The 23711-nt window shown below is 32.7% G+C and overlaps 2 protein-coding genes across 2 annotated transcripts in view; one reads left to right on the forward strand and one right to left on the reverse strand.

Annotated features, from left to right (window-relative positions):
- Positions 1 to 23711, forward strand: part of LOC143154935 (midasin) — a 74966-nt gene that overhangs the window by 5580 nt on the left and 45675 nt on the right. The window contains exons 6-15 of the mRNA XM_076327046.1: positions 96 to 363; positions 607 to 788; positions 1031 to 1217; positions 1662 to 2306; positions 2508 to 2949; positions 3206 to 3569; positions 3826 to 4143; positions 4357 to 4656; positions 5068 to 5292; positions 5668 to 5796. Of these exons, the coding sequence (XP_076183161.1) occupies positions 96 to 363; positions 607 to 788; positions 1031 to 1217; positions 1662 to 2306; positions 2508 to 2949; positions 3206 to 3569; positions 3826 to 4143; positions 4357 to 4656; positions 5068 to 5292; positions 5668 to 5796 (3060 nt within the window). The remainder of the gene's footprint in view (positions 1 to 95; positions 364 to 606; positions 789 to 1030; positions 1218 to 1661; positions 2307 to 2507; positions 2950 to 3205; positions 3570 to 3825; positions 4144 to 4356; positions 4657 to 5067; positions 5293 to 5667; positions 5797 to 23711) is intronic.
- Positions 13368 to 22782, reverse strand: LOC143154936 (uncharacterized). Its single transcript, XM_076327047.1, has 7 exons — positions 22592 to 22782; positions 21907 to 22159; positions 19397 to 19651; positions 18753 to 18857; positions 18129 to 18311; positions 16137 to 16436; positions 13368 to 14174 (listed from the first exon to the last, which is right to left on the reverse strand). Exons 1-7 carry the CDS (start codon positions 22777 to 22779, stop codon positions 13983 to 13985), a joined length of 1476 nt encoding a protein of 491 aa, XP_076183162.1. The 5' UTR covers positions 22780 to 22782; the 3' UTR covers positions 13368 to 13982.

Below are 23711 nucleotides of genomic sequence, written 5' to 3' on the forward strand. Positions count from 1 at the left end.
TCATTATTTTAACTGTTATAAAGGCAATTAAGAATAGTTTTATAAATAAATAAAGAAAAAATGATTTTAAAATTCTTATTTACCTTATTTTTTAGTACATACTTACAGAAACAGTGAAACAAAATTTAAAAGATTTAGTGCGAGTAGTATCCATTGGAAAAATGCCTGTACTCTTACAAGGAGATACTTCTGTTGGAAAGACTAGTTTAATTACATATTTGGCCAAAGCCTCTGGACATATCTGTGTCAGAATTAACAATCATGAACACACTGATCTGCAAGAGTATGTTGGTACTTACATAGCTGACTCTACTGGAAAATTAGTTTTTAAGGAGGGTATTTTAGTGGATGCAATGCGTAAAGGTATGATCTATGTTCAGATTCTGCTATCAATTATTCTTCATTTGTATGTTTTATTACATTGTAACCATATTTTTATGATTACTTGCTACTACATTAGTTAAGTTATAAAATAAGTTACATTAACTCATAATACAACAAATTCTGCAGTTACATTTTAGCAATTGTTTCCAATTGTTTATCATTATAATACAGAGTTCTAGAGTTCTAGAGTTTGCATATTTCATTAAAAATAATGTTCTCCAGGATACTGGATAATCTTGGATGAGTTAAATTTGGCACCCAGTGATATTTTAGAAGCCTTAAATAGAGTTCTTGATGATAATAGAGAACTGTACATTCCTGAAACTCAACAATTGGTTAAAGCACATGATAGTTTCATGCTCTTTGCTACTCAGAATCCTCCGGGATTATATGGAGGGAGGAAGGTAATGAATTAGAGAATAATTAATCAAAAATGTTTGTAAATTTGTATATACTATAAATTAATTGATTGTTATTAATAAGTGAATTATTAATGTGTATATAATGAATATTATTAGTGAATCTTATAAATAAATAGTAAAATAAATTAGAAAATTTATTTGTTGTATAATTGCAATATTTAATTGGAGAAATAAATAAAAGTGTAATCAATAGTAAAATGTTTATAATTTTTGTATGTTATTAGGTACTTTCACGGGCATTTAGGAATAGATTTGTTGAACTGCATTTTGATGAAATTCCACCGAAAGAGCTTGAAGTAATATTACATAAAAGGTGTAATATGCCGGAAACATATTGTAAACAAGTAATTAGCGTGATGACAGAACTTCAAGTTCGAAGAATGAGTACTGCGACATTTGCCGGAAAGAAAGGTAATCATTAACCCTTTGCGGACGAGTGCCGCATATATGCGTTTTACACAAATTATCAAATTGGCCGAAGAACTCATATATGCGTTTGGCGAAAACAGTTGATAGAGCCGAGAAACGCATATATGTGTCCCACCTAAATGCATGTCGATTGCCGCGGTTAAGGAGAAATATGCGCTGGTAATTTTAAATGACTATCGCGGCAGGAGCTCGGCACCACGGTACGGTTCACTTTGAACTGTCCCGTCCGCAAAGGGTTAAAGACAAATAATTAATTTTAAACATTAAAAAATGTTTTTAATATTTTTAATAATTTTAATATTTTAAAATTGAGATGTAATACGGTTTCCTATATAAAACTATATAATAGCAATATTAACATAATATTTTATGTTGAATTGTAAATGAAAAATTTAATTAGAGAAACACTTGTTACTTCTTGCTTAGGATTTATAACACTTAGAGATCTATTCCGTTGGGCTGAGAGGTATCATCTTGCACCTGACATTAAAGGTTCTCTCTATGATTGGAGCCAACATCTAGCTGATGAAGGGTATTTGGTTCTATCTTCAAAGGTCCGTCATCCAGAAGAATGTTCAGAAATCATACAGGTCTTGAAGAAGCATCTAAAAAGAGATGTTGATCCAGATTCTCTGTTCTCACTTTCTGAGAAGACTTCTCCTGTAACTAAGCCAATTTTGGAATCTCTTTTGTCAAAAAAGATTCCTGGATTTGAATACATAGTTTGGACATTTCAAATGCGCAAAATGGCAGTGCTGCTTACAAAGGCTTGTGACTTTAAAGAACCAGTTCTCCTAATTGGCGAAACAGGAGGTGGCAAGACTACAGTTTGTCAACTTCTGTCTGTAATTAGACAACAAGAACTTAGTATTGTTAACTGTCATATGCACACAGAAGCTTCCGATTTTTTGGGAAGTGTCCGTCCTGTTAGAGAACACAAAGAAAGTCAGAAATTATTCGAATGGGTAGATGGTCCTTTAGTGAAAGCCATGAAAAATGGTGGCTTCTTTTTGGTAGATGAAATTTCTTTAGCAGATGATAGTGTACTTGAGCGACTAAACTCTCTATTAGGTAATTGTGTGTTATATTAATTTTATAATTTATATAATGTTAGAACAAAATTTTAAGAGACAGATATATTTAAAAAAAATTAAGAAACATTTTATCGTGAAAATATTTTATATAATAAAAAGAAAAGATAATCATATCGATTGGTAAATACCGTACTATTTGTTTCTTTTCACAGTTCGATAAATTTGTTTCTGTCTTTAGAACCTGAACGTAAACTTTTGATTGCTGAAAAACCGTCAACTGAAGAAAATGCAACAGTTACTGCAAATGAAGATTTTATCTTTGTTGGTACAATGAATCCCGGTGGCGATTATGGTAAAAAGGAACTTTCGCCAGCTCTTAGAAATAGATTTACTGAGATTTGGTGTGAAGGTTTTGTCTCATTCGATGACCTCAGATGTATTATGGTACATAATCTATGCCAAGATATGAAGGAAAGCGTTTCTACAGCAATAATAAAATTTTTTGAGTGGTTAAAAACAACAGAAATAGGAAAGAAGCTTGTGGTGAGCGTCAGAGATGTGCTTACATGGGTAAATTTTGTTAATTGTTGCAAAGATTTGCAAATGGGAGATGCCTTCTTTCATGGTGCAGCATTAAGCTATATTGATGGACTTGGAGCTGGTCTGACTGCCATTGAAAAGTATGTAATTTACCATTATTTTAGAATATATTTAAAATTTGTATTAATGTTTAATAACGTAACTTTAATGAATATAATTTTTGAAGAAACATCTAAACAACATTTTGAAAGATACTTTTTAAATCAAAAAAGTATTATCTTAAATTATACTTTAATAACAGTTCAATTTTAATAAAATATTGTTACAAAAATCATTATTCGTATTAATTATTTAATTTAACAAGTCTTGTAACAAGAATTACTAAATATTTTTTAGTTCAAAGAAATTTAAGGATTTTAAGGATTCAGCATTGAAATTTATTGAATATCAAGTACAAAATACATTGAAATCTAAGCTGCTGCTGAGCTGTGAGAAATTTGATGTTGAAAATCATGAGGAAAAATTTGGAATCCCTCCATTTTTTGTGAAAAAAGGCGATGAACAAATTCCACATAACATAGGATTTACTTTTACAAGTCCAACGACCAAAATAAATACCTTGAAAATATTGCGCGCCTTACAATTGAAGAAGCCAATTTTATTGGAAGGTAGTCCAGGAGTTGGGAAAACTAGCTTGGTTTCTGCAATTGCGAGAGCTTCCGGACATCGTCTTCTTAGGCTGAATCTTAATGATCAATCGGTAAGTATGTCTTGTAAAAAAATTTTATCCTATTAAATGCATTAAAGTAACAAGTATGTCAAATCTTACGCATAATTATAAAATTAAATTAATCTTGTTTAGAAATATACATGTGATACTTCAATAATATTATTCGTATTACTTATTAGTTAATTAATACTTTTTCAATTAAGAAAAAAGTATGCGTATTGAAACATGTTTAGTTTCGAATTATAGTAAAAGTAAATTTACTCTAAATATTTTAAATATTGCATAGGATATTTCGGATTTGTTTGGAGCTGATTTACCAGTTGAAGGAGGAAAACCTGGTGAATTTTCTTGGAGAGATGGTCCTTTCTTAAGAGCCCTTAAAAATGGGGATTGGATCCTTCTGGATGAATTAAATCTTGCATCACAGTCAGTTCTCGAAGGACTAAATGCTTGTCTTGATCATCGCGGCGAAATTTACATTCCAGAATTAGGAATGACTTTCATTGTGAAATCAGACACTCGATTATTTGGTTGTCAAAATCCGCTCCGTCAAGGTGGAGCTAGAAGAGGCCTTCCAAAGTCATTTTTGAATCGTTTTACTCAGGTGAAGAATAATTATTATATACTTCTTAAGTTTTATTACTCCTTCTTTCATTAGTATTGATAATAATCACTAGTTAAAAGTATAAAATATAATAAATGATTTGATCATACATTGAGTTAGAAATTATTTTTCGTATACAAACTAACAAATTTATGAAAATTTACAGTGTAGGTCATCATAATTATAATCAGAGCTACAATTTTCTTCTTTTAGGTTTTTATGAATGTTCTTGAGCAAAACGATTTGAAATTTATTTTGAAGGCCCAATTTTCGCAATTGCCGGAAGATTTATTGAATAAAATGATTATGTTTAATGAAAGGTTGAATTCTGAAGTGGGAATTACATGGGCTCATTCAGGATCGCCTTGGGAAATGAATCTAAGAGATGTTACCAGATGGTGTGAAGTAACTATAGCAGTTTTCGAACGGAGTTCAGTAAAGATTTTTAATCCCGGAAAAGGCGCTCAATTGCTTTATGTCGATAGAATGAGGACAAAAGAAGACAAAAGCAAGGTAAGATATTTATAATCAGTGTTAATATTTTCAATATTTTCAATGTTAGTATTTTGAAATAGCTGCTTTTAATGTAGAGTGAAGTGTATAAAATATGCAGAAAAGATCTCAGAAGTTGATCGCATTATTTGAATTCACAGTATTTGAATATTTGAAACACAAGAATTTTTTTCGGCATTAATAATCTTTTTTTCGCAAACTACTTGTAAGAAGTTCTACATCCCTTACTGTCCTCGCCCCCGAAAGTTGTGCCCTATACGTTGGAAAACACTGCGTTAGATACAAATTTTGTACTTTTAATAATATACCACATATTATTTAAAAACTAATAATACTGGTAATATTGATATGTCAGATTTATTTAAATTACAAAATTTTCATTGTAATTTATTCAAAAATTTGAAATTGTAGGTGGTTGAGATATACAACAATATATTCTCATTGGACAATTATCCTTTGCCAGACCAAGAATTTCCAATCCATCTGACCAGTGAACAGATTTTCTTAGGGGATGAAATATTGGATCGTAGTGATTCTGCGGTGTATGAGGACGACGATTTGTTGCTCCTCAGGGAACAGAAAACTATCCTGAAAGGTCTCGCGCAGTGTGTTAATATGAATTGGATGGCCATTCTCGTAAGTATTGCTTAAAGTATCCAGTCCTTATGTAAGAGTTATTTTCCCTTAACTAATATATAGATCTTAATTTATATTTATAACTTTTATTATAACGATATTAATCTTTAAACCATTTATATGAAATATTTTATAAAGTATAATTTAATATGTCCTCTATCACATATGTTCACACGAGATTGTTTTTTTATTTAAAAATCGTTAATAACATTTTTTAATTGGTATGTATTTATTGTCACTGATAATTAAGTAAAAAGTGTTTAGCTAGAAGTGTTGCCTTACCTTTTACTATCTTTTAGCAATTATTATATTTTCTTTTAGTAATGTTTATTGTTATTTACTTAGTTTTACTTTATTAAATTGATTCTATAATAGATCGGAGAATCCGGAAGCGGAAAAAGCAGTCTTGTTCATCTTCTTGCGAATTTGACTGGGCAGAAGCTGAAATCGATCGTCGTAAATTCTACGATGGACACTACGGAAATTTTGGGTGGTTTCGAACAGGTAAGTCTTTATATTAATATATAAAAAGTTGTTCTTATTTAATTCATCTGTAACTTAATAGAAACTTATACAAACATTTTGGAACTACATTATATAAATAATAATGTAATTGAAAAATAACAAATTTTAGCAGAATATTACATTCGGGATTGTCATGAACAAAAATTTTTCTTCATTCTATTTGTATTGTAAAATGTTTTGAATATGTCGCGACAGGTAGTTACGATAGTAGAAGTAAGATAAAAGACTTTTGTTCATAAAAATTGCCCCATCAGTCAAGTCCATTCTTTCTTGGACTTTATCATAACTAAATAGTACATAAGATTAAAGAGTAACAATCTTATGAGATTTACATGTCAGAGCAGTAAAATTTGAAGTGAGATTAAAAATGGAAGAAATTATATTCATATTATATACATAAATCAGTCTCATATTATCTTTCTTTATGAAAATTTCAGTTTATAATTTTACATATTTTTAAAATAGAAATATCACTAAAGTTATTTATATTGTATTTAAAATTAGCACTATACATTTATATTACTACATTTCAATAACTTTTTTTTAAGTGATAAGATGCAAAACATTCTCCTAAATGTAAGGCCACTTTGCAAAATTTACACATAAAATATGTGTCTTTTCTTATCTTATTTGTATAACAAACTTTACATCTCTTTCTTTTACGGTTGCCTGTTTCCGATATTTTTACCAACTGGTGGTGTTTCAAATTACCAGAAAGCCTTTGAATTGGGTCAACACGAGAGGTACGGGATGTTGTAGGGATTTCAGAATTCTTTTCGGTATCCAATTCATTACTATCTTCTAGCCATGCCTTGGATAGGATCATTAAAAAATCATAAAATTTAAGTTTTCGATCAGAATTGACATTTAGAATTTCATAGAGTTTGAAAGCATTGAACAAACCACAGTTCATTAAATAGAAAACAACTTTTGTTGTCCACTTTTTTGTTTTTCTATATAGTGGATAATAATTTAAAAACTGATCTGTATTGTTTACTCCTTTCATATGCTGATTGTATTCTATTATGGACTTTGGTTTTTGTATTGGACAACCAGTTTTTCTATCAGTTTTACCAGTGTTGACTACATTAGCATTGTGAATGGTTGAAATCATACGTATATGTCTCCCTTTATTTGTTTTCCATAATTGTAGGATTATTTCACCTTTTCGTTTAAACGTGGCTTCAAATATTTTCAATTTAGCTTTCTTTAAAATCTCAGGCAATCCTTGATTTGGCTCAATTGTATCTGTACTACAGATTCTAATTTTTTTGAAAAGTAATTGTTGAGCAAGTTCCACGCTATTACAGAAATTGTTCATGTACACATGATGCCACTTGTCAGTAAAAGGTGTTAATAATTTCAGTATGGCTATTTCTGATTGCTGCTCAGCACAAGAATATATATAAAAATTACATATGTACCCTGTGGTGGAATCACATAACATTCTGATCAGGATACCATATTTATTTATTTTCTTAGGATTATATATTCTAGGATTTAATTTTCTATTCCATGGTATTATACTCTCATGTATTGATAAATTTTGTTTTGGTTTATAATTGTCTTTAAATTTATTCATAAAATAATCTATTATCTTTTGAATTTTAAACAGACGGTCTGCAGTCTCTGGAATAGTTGTATTATCTGAAAAGTGTAGAAATGACAATATTTGTCTAAATCTATTACGACTCATGGTTTTTGAGAAGATTGGTGTTTCAATTAATGGGTTGGAAGACCAATAATCGTTTATTATACATTTCCTCACCAAACCCATAATAATCACTAAAGCAAACCATTTTTTTAATTCAGTCACAGTTAGATTAAACCACTTTCCAGTGTTTTTTATACTTTTATAAGTTTGAGAGTTTTGGGCATAATACTTATTTGTTTCTGCAGCAATAAATTCAAATAAATCATCTCCTATAAACATACCCGCAACATCTTCTACTTTATCAGTACTTTTAAGAAATATATTTGGTCCTGGTGAACTTTCAAAAGGTTCATTATTTTTGGGTGGGTCAAAATCTGACCAGTCGTCCTCGATATTCAGATCACTTTCTTCGGAATCGCTCGATATGTCCATTTTTCCCAGATTATATTGCACATACATAGAAGAGTCTTCTATTTCATTATCGCTATCATCAATTTCACGATCATCAAAATCATCGGGAATGTCGGATAAATAATCCGCACATTCTTCTTTGAAAAAAATATTTCCTTTTTCGGCTGCCATAGTCGATAAGTGTATTTAAAAATGATTTAAAAACAAATACTACAAAAGAATGTATAGATTGGAATTCAAAACAAATTTATGGAAGGTAATAATGAATATGTAATTCTTGACTTATAGATGACGCCATAATGGCGTCAACGGATTTCAACGATTAGTTTAGAGATGACGCCACTATGGCGTCAATGGTCAGTATAGTGTTAACACATTGCCGACTGATCGAGTAGATCTACCCAGTCCACGATACATCATTAAACGATCGAGATCGTTTATTATGAATAAACACTGTAATAAAATACAATAAGGATGTACAATAAAGGATAACATTAACTAGAAAAGAAATCACTTTCGAAGAATATACACATATTATTATTGAAGATCAAATGTGTCGTTAGTGTATAAATTCTTAGTCTCAGGCAGAAGTAATTGTTAGTAATGTTATTAAAATTACTCACAAAATAATTTTATTATTAAAAATTTTCATATAATTAAGTCAATTAACCCTTTGAACTCGAGAGGAGACCCTCGGTTACCACTCAATTCAGTGTACTTCTTCCACTTCGAGAAAATTTTGTGACTTGAAATTGAAATTGGAAATTAGGTATTACACTCTTTTAAGATGTAAACATATGTATGTCAAGTATTGAAATAAAAATATTCCATTCCATATTAATTTTGCGATTTAAAAGATTTCATCGAGGCGCCAGTTTCAGGTAGCAAAAAACGCTTTGAGTGCAAAAGGTTAAATATTATTATAGTAAACATTTTCATAATTATTAGTAGCTAAATATAAAATAACATCTTAAGAAATTGCATTCTTTGGTGGTTTTAGGGAGGTACAGTTAGTTGTAATTTTATGTCTCTGATAGTTGCAGAGTAATTTACGGAAGACATACTTTTGCGTTTTCACATAAAGTGTTGAATAATTTGATGCCTTGTTGGCTTTTTTTTTTACTATTTTTACATAATTTAATTATTGTTACCTTTAATTTAATAATTGTCATTTTTCTTTCAAAGGGTTTCTCAAGGAAATTATTTAAACAAAATAATTAAATTATTGAAAAGGAAATGAATTTGATTAGCGGTACATTTTATATCAGAAATATATGACCCAAAAATAATTTTACAAATAGTCGTTTGTATTCCTTCGGTTTGTTAAGAATGTCAAAGTGATACTCATTTGTAATAGTATTATATGTATTACATAATGACGTATTATCATTACCATAATTACTCGTACTGATCATTCGCGAAATTATTAAAACTAAATAATAGAAAAGGGAAATTAGACAATTGCTGTTGTCAAACATAATCTATCTTTATTTACACATTTAGTGACATCAATTAGGTTTATAAACGCAAATAGTGCTTGTATAATTAGCGATACAAATATTGCAATCAATTTGACCGACGATTTCCGTTACACGTCTATTAATCCGCCAGGCACCAGTTATTAACGAACTTAAATTAATACCCTTAATTCTATACTCGTTTGACTAACATTCACTTTTAATTAATAATTAACGATTAAGCTTATTCATAATATTTTTTATATTCTCGTTTCCTTATGAAAGTCTTTAAAGAGAAATTGACATTGTTTCAGGGATTTTCCGGACTTGATTTTGTTTTATATTAACTAATTATACTGTATACCATTCGTTATACCGTTATTGCGACGGAGACAATAATTGTGTTTTCAAGTAACGAAGTGTTCCATTATTTACGAACTGGGTTCTTGCAAGTCATGCTGTTCGAAACTTCCGAGTGTAAGCTCGTAACCTTTTGGAAGCGTGTTCTGATGTTTCGCCAGGATTGTTATCAATGTCAGCGTCAGGGTATTATCGGTGTCAGTGTGCTCAGCTCCTGCAATGCTGGAGAAATGTTGGACCACTCCTTCAAAAAGACACGACATACACTCGGAAACCCTCTAGTATAAACTGTGGAAATCTAACTTTAGGTAGAACCGCATGAACGTCAGCAACTATGTAAATACAGTGGTTCGCAGTCAAAATCGTTCACCATTTGTGTCGTTCTATTTTTGTTCATAAAATGTAATATGATAGTATTTCGTCTACACTGTTCGTGAAAATTTCCAATAGATTGAAATTATAGAGTTGTTCCCTAATATGGAACGTAGGAAAAACAATTGATCGCAATTCAAAAACAATTCAAAAACTAGGTTTCACGAGAGAATGTAGTTTAAATCGATTTTTAAAGATACCTTAACTGTTTTATGTAGCTTAATTTTATGCAGAATAAAATTAGTTACATGATGATGAATTTTTAAAAAGGTTGATTGAATTATTTTTTACTGATCGTGTAATATTAGTTTACGTTAATTGTATTTGAATAAAAGCAATACTTCTAGATTACATTTTATTTAATGAAATTTTTCATGAGAAATCGTTGCATAAGTTTTCACACGCAAAAGAAAATATACATTTGTAATGGATCGAAAGTAAGTAAATAATTAGATAATTACGCGTTGTAAATTGTAATATTGTTTAACTGGACAATTATATAAGGGAAGTTAGTACAAGGAAGTGATAATGTAAACAAACTTAAAATTCAATCAAAGCAGAGACTTGTGTTTTAATTAAATAATTATTTTTATAAAACTTTCGGTAAATAGTGCCTAACTTTGTCGTTCTCGAAGCAAATAAGAGTGGTGAGAGGTCTTCAAATCGATTTTTTTTCCAGCTCAAATATACGAGTTATTTGATAATTCAAATATGTAACTTGCGCGTTGAAGCATATATGTTTCAATGAGAAGAAGTATAATAGAAAACGTATGTCCGGAAATCCCTAAAGTTTTGCATAGAAAATATATATGTATATAAGTATATATTCACGTACATATACACATACACAGGGTAGTTTTTGAAGTCTTATTATATCCTACTTTGGCATGAAAACGTGTCTGTGGGACGTTTTATATTTTTGTGTAGTGTTTGATTCTAATAATATTTTTTATTCCAGTGGTTTCGAAGTCGCAAATTATGATTCATAAACAATTTCATTAATAATTTAAACGAATATAATACTGCGGCATACCCAGTAATAGAACAGATAGGTTAAGATACATAGATTTCTTAAAAAATAATTAATTATTCTTTGAAACAATCTATTACAGTTGATAGACAAAGTACAGTTAACAATGTAATAGAACACTTTTTAATTCAAAGTTGAATAAAAGTATTAAAATATAAAGAAAGGGAGTGACAAGCTGAACGTACAGTTAGTTCAATGTAATTTTCTTGTTAGAATTTACGTCATAATTGGAAATTGGTCTAATTTAAAAATTTAAATGACCAAAAATACTTGTCCTAAAATAATTTTATTCCGACATGTCTGCTGTGTGGGAGCATTTACTTAATGGTAAATGGTATTCTGTGTGATATTTTCTTGAGGTGACAGAATATTGACTAATAATTAATTAGGAACAGAAAACGCCATAGAATGTATCATAGTCTTAAAAAAGAGCTGTTGATAATTTATGAAACAATTAAACGTCCCTTTGTTGAGTTTCTCTATTTCTATTTGTCGGATCTTCAGTTCACTGTCTATTAACGAATGCCGTGAAGTGCATGATACATAATATGATCGATAACATACCGCATCGTATAATCATTAAACATCAATTTTATATATATAGCAATACATTAAGTTAGTAGTTTAGACTTAAATGACAAAATATTCTTAACGTTTTGCTTTCTTCCTATCTCCCTTGTGGAAAAACATGTGCTGAATATTTCTTCTCGTTTCTCAGTTACTGAATTTTTTTAGTAATTATTTAAATTGAATTTCAAAATGATTAATTATAAATATCGAATAATGTCGTTGCAAAATTAATGGTAAATACGATGAAAACAATTCAAAAACGATTCTCGCAGAATCACGCTTTTTTTGTGGTAACTAATGCACAAGAATTTTGACTGAAGTCTTACGAGAATATAAAGTATTAGTTACATGTTTACAAAAGGCCGATATATATTTTGTCGCTTTTGATTTTTTTCTTTTTTCAATAATACATGGGTAAGAAATATTTTGTAGACACGGTAGAGAATATTGTGTAATTTAAAAGTACAGTAGAACCTCGATGTTTGCATTAGGACTTTGTTCGTTGCTATGTGTTGACAAGTAGATGAAATGATCACTTAGCAACGAGTAAAATTGAAAGTGGAAGTAATAAGTATCCAGTAGTGACCGTAGTGTGATCGTTTTTTCATCTAATATTTATTCGTTAATGAAAATTTAAATTTCTATATTTTTCATTATATCTTCGTGATAGTATAAACACTGGATAGGCAAGAGTTTCTTCATGAAGAATGAGTCCAAACACGATATTATTCGAACTATTTTTAATTATAATACGTTATTCAAATTATCTGAAAAATTTTCAGTCAGGTATGAATAATTAAGAATAATCCGCATAAAAAGTGTGTTTGGATTCATTTCATTGAGAAAAGTTCGCCTCTAAACATTTAAATTTTTATTAGCGAATGTCTCATTTAAGATCGAGTATGAAAACAAATGTCGTCTAAGCGGGGTTGTTTCTTACTGTACTGGCTACTTCGATAATTGCACGAATCCAGTACTTATAGAAGTATTAAATACCCTTTTTCTGCAACCATTGAGGTTTGACTGTGTTAGACTACTGTTTGAGATCACTGATAAAGGATTTACGTTCGCTTATTATACTATGTTGGACGCCCCGTATATGTACATATGTGTCGGTATTTGTGTATATATTTGTATAATAAGTATATAATAATGAAAGTAGTAAACAATACAATATACTAATAATCGAGACAAAACCTCTCGATTATTTGAGTCCCCAGTTGAGTGGAAAGCTCATTAAAATGTGCAAACTAAGTTAACGTACTCCCTAATTAATGAGTTAATCGCTAATTGGTGCTGCTAATATTGTTTCGATTCACATTAAGGAACTATCTTTGCGGTGACTTTCTGATTTTCTACGTTTGCTAGGCTCTCTGTCTCACCTTTATTGCCATTATCTAAATATAATCATCTAAAAGCGAAGTTTTGCATGAAAACGTGCATAAAGTTGACGAATGATGGACCTACATAACCTTTTTTACGTATATTTTGGCAACTTTCGATAATTGTTATAGTACCTTTGCTGTGACAATCATTTTTGATAATTCTTTTCTAAAGGAATTTTTCATTCGCTGTCTTTGTTCTCAAAGGAACGTTTGGCACGGTTTTTTCAAATCGTTCAAAAATTTCTGTACGATGTTTGAAATTATTCGTTGGAAAATTTACGTATTTATCAATTTTGGCAGACAGATTTATGGAAGCATTTAGAAGGAGGAATTTCAGTAACGAGCGTTGAAAATGTTTCATCGCAAATAATCTTACAACCTTTTGGTGTTGTCTTAACGCTTATTGCACGCTGTGTGCACGTTTATCGAGTGTGACCGCCTAACGTTCGAAGGCGTTTATCGAATGGACGAACGAACTAGTGCTTATAAGCGCTAACAGCAACGAAAGGATTAAATTAGAAGAATTATAGGGAAATTAGTTCGTTTGGACATTTTGAAAGTCTACCGAATATATTATACTTCTGAAATTTCCCATAAATATTTGTACCTAACCAAATTTTGCAAGGAATGCATTTGGGCGATCGTACGTTTCTTTTTTTTTGTCATTTTTCATGGTAATTGTAGTAAATATCTGGATATTGATTTTAATAGAAATTTTGATAAAAGGGAATTTTTGCTTCTATAGTGACATAAAAAATAAGTTGTTTTGCACAATTTTGAGAAGGAAAGTTTTCCAATAATTATGAAGGGTTCGTAGAGAAATTGTAAGAGTAGTTTTTTGGAAGTTTGTATATAATTTTAAGCAAACTTGTATTAATCATTTTAGAATTTCCTCCTCGTTTAAGAAAATAATTGAAACTGACACCTTATTCGCTACGAGAGTCGCTGCTGATAGGACTGACATTTACTGCCAAATCGTTCACGCTTGATAGCGAAGGTAACAAAATGCTCGATCTTCGATGGATCTTCGAGGCAGTGTCTACCTCGTAAGCGGTCGATGTGCTTTTCGACCTCGAAACCAGGGTCCATGGATCCGGCGGTATGATCAGGGAGTCGTCCTGCACGTTTAATTCCGCGATTAATTACGACTTTAGTTAATCTTAAACAGAAACCGTAGAAACCAACACTTTTATTTAGAACACACAATATCGAATACTTGCTCCTACTATTTCCATGCAATTTATGCTACAAACTTTCCTAAATAATATTTAAAGTGTATTACATACTTTTTGCACAACTCAAGCAATACTAAAATAGAAACACCGAGGCGGTTGTAAACTAAAATACGAAATAAAAAGTATGCAGTCAGTTAAAAATGTCTACCTATATCCTGAACATTTGTTTGAAGATTTTCTAGAAAATTGACAGTTTTAACTTAATTTTAACGAAAATATAGGTTTCTGCACGTTATTCGACCACTAATGAAAATTAATACTTTTATATTTATTGTTTTATCTTCATAAGAATATTACGAACGGATTGGTAAGGTTTTTCCAATGAAAATGGGTCCAAACACGACTTTATTCGGCCAACTTTTTAATTGTATGTAGTCTACAGTTTTCCGAAAGTGATTCGAATTACGTATAATTAAAAATAGTTCGGCTGAAATCGTGTTTAGGCTCATTTTCACTGGAGAAAACGTTGCCAATTCATTCATAATAATCTCTTATGATATTATGATAAACAACAAATTTTGCATTAGGAGTGTTACGTACATATATACAGGGTGTCCCAATCATCACCAGTCGATTTGAATTTCGCGCTATTTTTAAAACGTCGAACGGATCAACCCGAAACTTGACATATGTCATCTAGACAGATGGGAAATTAATTGAAAAGATTGGTGGTCTGTAAAAAATGTCGAGGCGACCATTTGGAAGATATCTTGTTCCATTATTAACTTCCAAGTTTGTGCTCTTAAATAAAAAAAACAAGTATCAAGATTACTTAAACCGTTTGAGTGTTATTCAAAAAGTAAATCGACCGGTGACGATTGGGACACCCTCCATATACGCGTGCGACATTGTTTCACAGTTAGGGTCACCGAGCGGATTTAATGCAAGACTCGTTTGCTGTTCTTCTATCTCGCTCGGTTTTGTATATCTATCGTATTCACTTTTCTCGTTCTTAAATAAATAAATTGCTATTTACTTCGTTTTCGAGTGAACTGGTGCTGTCAATTTCGTCATTCGAGAGTTGGTATTGCTATATTCGTCCATTGTAAGTAGTCAGATAAGGTATGAGCACCTAGGTTCCTGGTGAGCGTGGGTAAGTACCGCTGCCTGTGTGAATTTTACGTCACAGCAAGAAATAACGGATGAGGGGATCAAGTGCAGTAGCGGGGACGCAGTGGGGATGCTGTGTCGCGCGTTTAATATTTTGACAGCCACAGCACGGGTGTGTGATCTCTATCTGTCACTTTTTGCTGTGACGTCAAATATCCACGGGCGGTGAGATTTACATTTACCCGCGAGGAACACAGTTGTCCATGTCTGGTTTAGATGAACGTAGACTGTTGATCATCGAACGTTCGACGTGATTCAACGAAAGCGTTGATTCGTTTCTTATTGTTCGACGTATGTATGTAAACGCATTTTCATCAACCAGATCAGCCTGAATGTCAGTTTCGTGCAATTACATAAAATGACACTAAACACAGACCATTTAAAGCGGTGCCAGCGTTACGTGTTCCCTTCTAATGATAAGTTCGACAACGTTACCGTTAAACGCAAGCGATTCGTTAAACTGAACACCTGGTTGCGCGAAAATTACTTATTTGGACAAAACGAGAAAAAAAGGTGAAGAAACTGGTCAGCCTTTTCGAACGTTTCTCTAACAATCAATTGCGTTTAATTTTCTCGGCCAGTAAATTCATCGAACTACTGTAAAAGCCTTAAATCATTTCGCGTAAAACGACCAGCTCGGGCATTCAAAGCGGAAGAATATAAAGCAGTCGCGCTCATTCCATAACGCAGCGGAGAAAGTTTCTTAAAGTTTCGTCGCAAAAATGTTTTCAATACCAGTAAATGTTTGCCAGTCGGTGGCAGAGGAGGTTTTAGGAGAGCGACGTCGGTGAGATCCGGGCATGTGTTGGACTGTGCCATTGGCGGTTCCGGGGGTGAGGGCACAGCTTCAATAGGTTCCTGGTGTCGTGGGGGTTGGACGCTTTCTACAGGAATGCTTGGACCCAGAATCCAACTCGCGATGCTTTCACAGCACCCGCAGAAAAACTCTGACAATCCTTGTCGCAATCCCCGATGGAGACTCAAAAACAGTACCGGGTTCACGAATGCGTGAACGTATGCGATATGTAATGTCACCTGCAAGTCAATTAATGGAAATGCGAAACACGTTCGCGCCGTATAGTTTTAAAGGTGTTTTATCATCATCATTGCTTTCGATTGTCGTGTAGGGGTACATTCATAGCACACGCAGAAAAACTTGCAATCCTCAATGGAGATGTAACAAATCAATTAAAAACAGTATGTTAACTGTCAGAAACAATACCCGGTTCACAAATGCGTGAACGTATGCGATATGTAATGTCACCTGAAATTAATGGAAATTCGAAATACGCGCTGTATAGTTTTAGAGGTTTCTTTTCATTATGATTTCTCGGATTATCGTACAGGGTTGGTATTGTACATTACTAGGCATTATTTTGGGTCGAACGAAAGTTTTTGCGTTTTCTACGAGATGCTGTTGGTGTAGATAGATCGAAGCGAAAATTAATCGTGCGATTTTTACGTTATTAGGGTTCTGTATTCCTGTTCTCGATAGATTTTTCAATTATTTTAAGGAATCGCGTTCTACGAAGTGGAAGGAAAAATGTTGATCGATAAAATAGAGATTTCGTGTCGTAATGATGTATGAGTGTGAGCACGTATTTGGCTCTTTGCTCGTAAACGAAGAGATATTTTGTGACGTTTTGTAACGTGTGTCGAGAAATGGATATTTTGTGATAATGTTATTCAGAACAGACAGCGATGTGGCAAACAAGGACAGTATCAGAATCTACCCTCAAAAACTCGTTACACTTGAGGAATAATTCACGAGCTTCCCTAACACAACTAAACCATCGATTCAAATGTTTACTGTCAGCTGTTAGATCGAGTAAACGAATGTCCTCAATAAAACTGCTCGTAAATCATTAATGGGAAAAGAGTCCTTTTCCTGCAGAATAACGCTTAGCCCTAGGACCGTTTTTAACGATACTGAAGAAATTTAAAGAGTTGAATTGGAATCAATTTTTGATCGTCCATTATATTTCTTAGAGCTAGCATTCTTTCATTATTATTTACTCAGATCACTGCAAACTCATTTGAATAGTAAAATATTTTAAACTCTTTCTTTCAAATTCTCGATGAAATAAATGTTTATTTGTAAAATAAAATATATAGCTTTAGTTTTCATTAAATAAAACACAAGAACTTTTCGTTCAACTCAATATGTGGAAATGTAATGCGTAACCTTTGAGGTTATGGATGAAAATTTTTACGTGTTCCTTCGACAGGTCGAAACATGGGTACTACCGAAAATAGAGCAATCCGAATAAATTAGAATAAATTTAAAATATTGGATAAAAAAGAAGAGACGAAAGTGCAGTGAAATTGTTAAAATGTAAATAGAACGAGGTAAATGTTTGTAGTTATAAATTACATCTTCTTCGTAATTCAAGTTTTTCAATGTCACAACACGGCAATATTGGCGTATCACTTCGAACTTTTATTTAAAAAAAAAAATAATTCGTCTTCCCTCGAAGATTAGTTCTACCAGTAAGAATTAAACACGAGGCACTTTATTTATTCATTTATTTGTTTTTTTTAATCAACCTACCTACCTTTGAATTACAATTTTTCATTTCAGTATAAACTTAATTCTCTTTCTCTTTTAATGTACTGTTTATACACTAACACCCGAAATTTATGTTTATATCGTTTTTTATATTTTCTTTCTCTTTCGAAGATTAGTTTGAAACTGATTAATATTAATATAGCTATTTTTTTAATTACCTCGTAGCCGGTAGGATTCCCTATGCTAGGATGATCCACCAAGGTGACAAAGAACAATGGTCCCCAAAAGATACCGTACGCGGCCGTTATTACCAGAAACATTTTTACTCTTTGCACACCTTCCCTCTCCATCCTCTTTAAGTAGTTCCTCATTTTGCGGTGCTCCTCTGCTGCTCCGCTTCTCTGAAGTGATATTTCCTTTTTAGTAGATTGACAGAAGGATTTGTTACGTGAGATATGTCGATACATCGAATGAATAAAATCTCAGCGATATCTGCGTGTGATTTGGTTGCAGAGTGTGACATTTTTCTAATTGTAAATTTGTTATTAGTTATTTTTGTACAGTAAAGTCGTGATTGGTGGTCCAAATCTGGGGTCCCTAACATTATCGTAAGAGATGAAATGGTTTGTGACGTCACTTAAATTTGGGCCTCAAGCAACCTTGAACGGCCAATTAAGTTTGCGTCAATCTTACCAAGTACGTATTGCCATGTTTGACGTCTAGAGTACGTGGGGACGAATTTAACTGGTCGCTCAAGGACACTGAGGAGTCGATCACACCATAAATATTTAAATAAAAAAAGAAAATGGATTTATATGCAATTATATACTTTTTATTATTACCTTGGGCGTGCCACCGTTTGCGGATGCCGCAGAATTTTCGGGAACTGCGTTTGTTTGTTGGTTACCCGTTGTATTCACAAGTATCGTTAGTAGCGCTACCTTTACCTGATATAAAGATCGATTATGTTAAATGGGAGATCGTTTTTAAATAAAATTTCTATTTCAAGTGAAATAGTAGTCTCGGTCCACCGAATGGGCTACACAAAGTGTAACGAACTCTTTTTTCGAGAATTAGGAATAATTAACAAAATTATTTCTCGGTAGGTTTACTTGGACTTTTTATATGTGAGATACCATTATTGATAATCATCCAGAGTGATGAAAAGTTTTTAATGAAATGTTATATGAATTGTTTACTTTAATTAGGACACAATCGTAAATAGTGTTGTCAAGAATTTACAATAGTAACAAAGAATACGTAACTTTGTATACTTTCGGACGAATATTCAGGTTCAAGATCGTTTCGAAATCATAGCGCTCTGTGTTATTGAATTCCTCTGTACATTGAAATCTTAGATTCCATTAAAAAAACTGCGCGATTCATACTGTATTTCACATCAACGTTCTGTCGTGTATAGTTTCACACGGTAAAGAGTAATGCATGCGTTAAATTAAAATAACCGAAAGCCGAAATGCATACATACCGCTTCGACATTGGCCTTAGTGAGGTCTTTGTGTAGTTTCCTGAGATGGATAAGGGTAAGTGCAACACAGATCATGTTAATTGCGATCCAGAGAGCGTTCAGTATATAATGACGAAATGGACCGTGTACCAATGGACAACTTGGTGCATTATGTCCTGTTTCCGTGTTCGCAGCGAGAGCACCACTGAGAAACGTAGGTCCCAAGTTTATCGTGATGCTTGCGAACCATATCATAAACGTCCCGAATAAAACACACTGAAACAATGATTCGATCTTAGTTGTGTACGAATGCGTAGGTTAAATCGGTGGTCGTGTAAGTTTCCTGATGTTCAAATATCAGGGTATGTTGATTTAAACGAAACAATAGTTTTCGAAACAATAGACGAAACAATTGTTCATTGTGTTGTGTCATACTAAACAGGAAGGAATCACGTTCTTACGATGTGAGAGCATTGGTTCATTTTTGAAAGTGCTTCCATTGTGTTTTATTAAACATAATCCAATCATTCTGGTCAGGTGAATGAAGATGAAATTATCGTTAAACTTATCCGAAGTTATAACACAAATGAAATACAAGAAACGAAGGCCAATTCAGAGATTAAATTCTTATAATATCTGTATAGATTTTCATCGTGTTCGTAACTTTAATGATAGATTTGCTCGAACTCGTCTTCTTTTGTGAGAGAATATAGTATAGCCGTTATTATTGGTAACGATATTTTTGGAATTTGAACGTTTATCCATTCATGAAAACGAGTGGCACGAAATCGCATGTGTATGCACTGTGTGCATTCGTTGGAGGGATCTCTCTTCTTGGAAAGGGGTGCAGGAAGAGAACGAGAGAATATAATGGAAGCGTCACGTGCATTGTTAGGACGAACTCCATGGTGGCCGATTGCGGTGTAAACTGTCCGCAGTGGAATGCCCGCGCTTTCGCAACGGAATTAATTGTGACATCCCGTTTATTTGACGCTCTCTGTTACCAATACTCGCTCGTGGCGTCGTAGTGTCGATTAACCAAGCACTTAGCAATCAAACTTTCACAATTTTCCAATTACTTGGACGTTCAATACGTTATCGTCTGATCGGTTACACGTCTCATTCCGTTTTGACTTATTAAATTTCTTCATTTAATTCGAATTTAATGAAAGTATTTAGTTTGTGCCATTTTAAAAAATGTTATCCTTTCTTTTCCGTATAAGTAAATTCATAATCAATTTCACGATTTTTTTTATTAAAACGAAACACTTATTCCTTCAACCATTATTATTTCATTATTTTATCGATACAAAGAGATTTCTAATTTTATCTGTTGAAAGATTTTGGAGCATTAGATGTTCAGAATATAATGCTTATTAGAAAGGTTATGAATACATTTACTATAGTTCGTGGTTTAACCGTAACATATGCATGAATTATAATGATTTAGCGATATGAATACCGAGCAGCCATTTATTTCCCAGCAATCTGATAACTTTTTAGTATCGGGTTGAGGTTCTTGAAATATAGATGAAGTGATTTCGTGTTTCAACACGTGTATTCTATACTTCAACGTGTGAATTTAAAACGTTTTTACTGGCCAACGTGACAATAGCTACATATTTCAATAAAGATTATTCATAAATTTTTGAGTGGCACTTTACGCTTGGGGTTACGCTTAAATCGTGTAGCACGCTTTGTAATATCACGTAGAATGTCGGTTACACTTGTTAAATCGATCTGCGACTTCAGCTAGGTTAAAAGGCCCTTTGTGTCACTTAAGCCCTTAATTAAGTTAAGCGACACGTAGCTGCGGGAATGTACGTACCAGTGAAGAAATGTAATTTCAGAAATAAAAGAAGAGTTTCATTTCCGAGAAAATTTAACAAAATTTTTTCGCAGAGATTAGCAAAATAATGCTGCACCTGGTTAGTCGAGAGACGTAGTTACATTTTGATTTTAATATGTATAAAAACAATTATTTTTATTATCAAGTATAATCAAGACCAAACTAGAACTACCAGCAGTAAGAATTAATTGACTGTGCAGTGCTTCTTATCCTGCTAAAGACGATACGCATTTAAGATTAACAATAAATAGTATTCATACTGATTAATATCGATAGGAATTTAAAAACAAATTAATTAAATCATTACAATTGAATCGAATACTAATCATTGAAATTAATTAAATTAATTAATTATTAATTTAGTTTAATGTATTACTATATAGTTAGATGAATAAAATCACAATATTGAAAAAATACTATTCGGTCAAAGTATTAAACCAGTACGCTGATTACTTTACTCGTATATCACATACGAGTCTCCAATGAATTGTAAAATCCTAAAAAAGAATTCGTCATTATTTTTGCTAGTTGTTACGGAATTATAACTGGTTACACGTTACATCGTTCACCCTGTATACATTCGCTACATGAATATGTAGATTGCTGTGCATAAATAGGTTAAGTGAAATCGATGCGGCAAGAAGACAAAACTGTAAACACAAAGAGAAGGTGAAACACTTGCCTGTGGTGAGTCCATGAGGAGAGGAGCTGTGAGGTCGGCCTCTTCATCAGTTTCTGGAAAAATCGGGCTGTCGTTTAGTACTGTCGTCAACATATTCACCGTGGAGACTGTCACCAACAGGAGAAATGCTGTCTCGACCAGAGAACACTTGGTCATCGGTTGACAGTTTAGTATGCTCAATCCAAGGGGTAATAAAATCGCAGCTCTCGCGCAATCCACCATCGCTTGGTGGAACAATAATCCCTGCGACCACCTAAAACACACGATTAAATACCGCATTACATCTTCCAATCTTAATATTTTCTTCCATAGGATTGAAACAATAGGATTGAAAAGTAGAAATGAAATAATTTTATTTTTATTCCGATAAAATAGTATTTCACCTTTTTTAAGAAAGGTGTTACTCTATAAATCTTAATCTTGTATAGGTGTTTTACTTTTTCCAAACGAACGTATCTTTTGTTCTTTTAATTGTCTCTGGACTAAATTAATCTATATTATTCAACGACTGCTGTCGGCAAATGCAAATGTTTGTGACGAAGGGGTCAAACGAGCTGTGTAGTTTACATGCCTGCTGCACATCAATAGCAGTAATATATTATATTATGTACCCTGTAATCGTCGCATGGGCTCGTTGACACTTGATAGTGATGAACTAGTTTAGCGAATCTTTTGTTTCAATTACCTGCGTAACTGTCGTTTACCCAGGATGAGAGCCATAAGCACAAAATTCGCCCCCATACCGAGAGCGCCGAGGCTAAATATGAGTGTTGCCTCGGTGGCACCACCCGGATGACACTGAAAAACCTTCGTTGCGTTTGACGACACGTTACCTGAAGCGCCGATTCCAAACCTCAAATTGGCCCCTATCATCGCCACAGATTCACCTATTTGACAAATTATTTTCATTAGTTATTTTCGCGCATAATCGATCGTGTTTGTATTTACATAAATCGTATTTATTGAAGATAAAATGGTCCTAGACTGACAGTTTAAATCCATGGACTTGATTAAAAAAATATGATTATATAATATATAATTAGCGTATTGGAATTTGTCAACTGTTTTTAGTGCGTTGAAATTTGCTTCAGTAAGATGTAAGCGTGCTTTAAAGTGCACAAAATGGCCACCGTTAATGGCCACCGTTAATGGCCACTATGTCAGTGATGTAAGGAAGTTGTGGAAGTTTCATAGTAGATTTGCTAGATGGCTTTACATCTGAGCGAGCCACATCATAGGGCTTCCAATTTTTGCAAAAAGTCGTACAATTTTTGCATGAAATTACTATATGTTTCACATCATGCATAGAAACTTCTGAATCTTGTTGAGTTTATTGATAGAAGAAAGTCAGAGAAGTATATGATTAAAAATGCTTTGCGTCTAAATTATCGATGACTCTAATTTGATTATATACTTACAGGTAGATACCAGAAAACATCTATACTATTTTGGTATACGAGTTTAGCAACGTTTCCAGTTTTTTTTTTGAATCAGAAAATGAGATTCTCTGTTTGTCTGATGCATTATAGTTTTCTTTCTTTGTTCAGAGTTCAGTTGAATTCTCAATTTGAAAGAAGATTTGTGAGAAAAACTATAGGGCACTCGTGCGCTCATGCATAAAAGAAAAATCTTGTGCACCGCCTGTACACCTATCGCGGATTTTCTGCCTTCGATTTTCTTTTACGAGCCTATTTTCCGACGCACTGACTGCATGTTTTACAACGCCAGTGAAAGACATGAAAATTCTCTCTATCCTGTCGGACTATGTATCCGTATTTCTTTCTGCTATAGATGACCATGATCTG

Source organism: Ptiloglossa arizonensis, chromosome 2 (assembly GCF_051014685.1).
Source record: "Ptiloglossa arizonensis isolate GNS036 chromosome 2, iyPtiAriz1_principal, whole genome shotgun sequence".
NCBI lineage: Eukaryota > Metazoa > Arthropoda > Insecta > Hymenoptera > Colletidae > Ptiloglossa > Ptiloglossa arizonensis.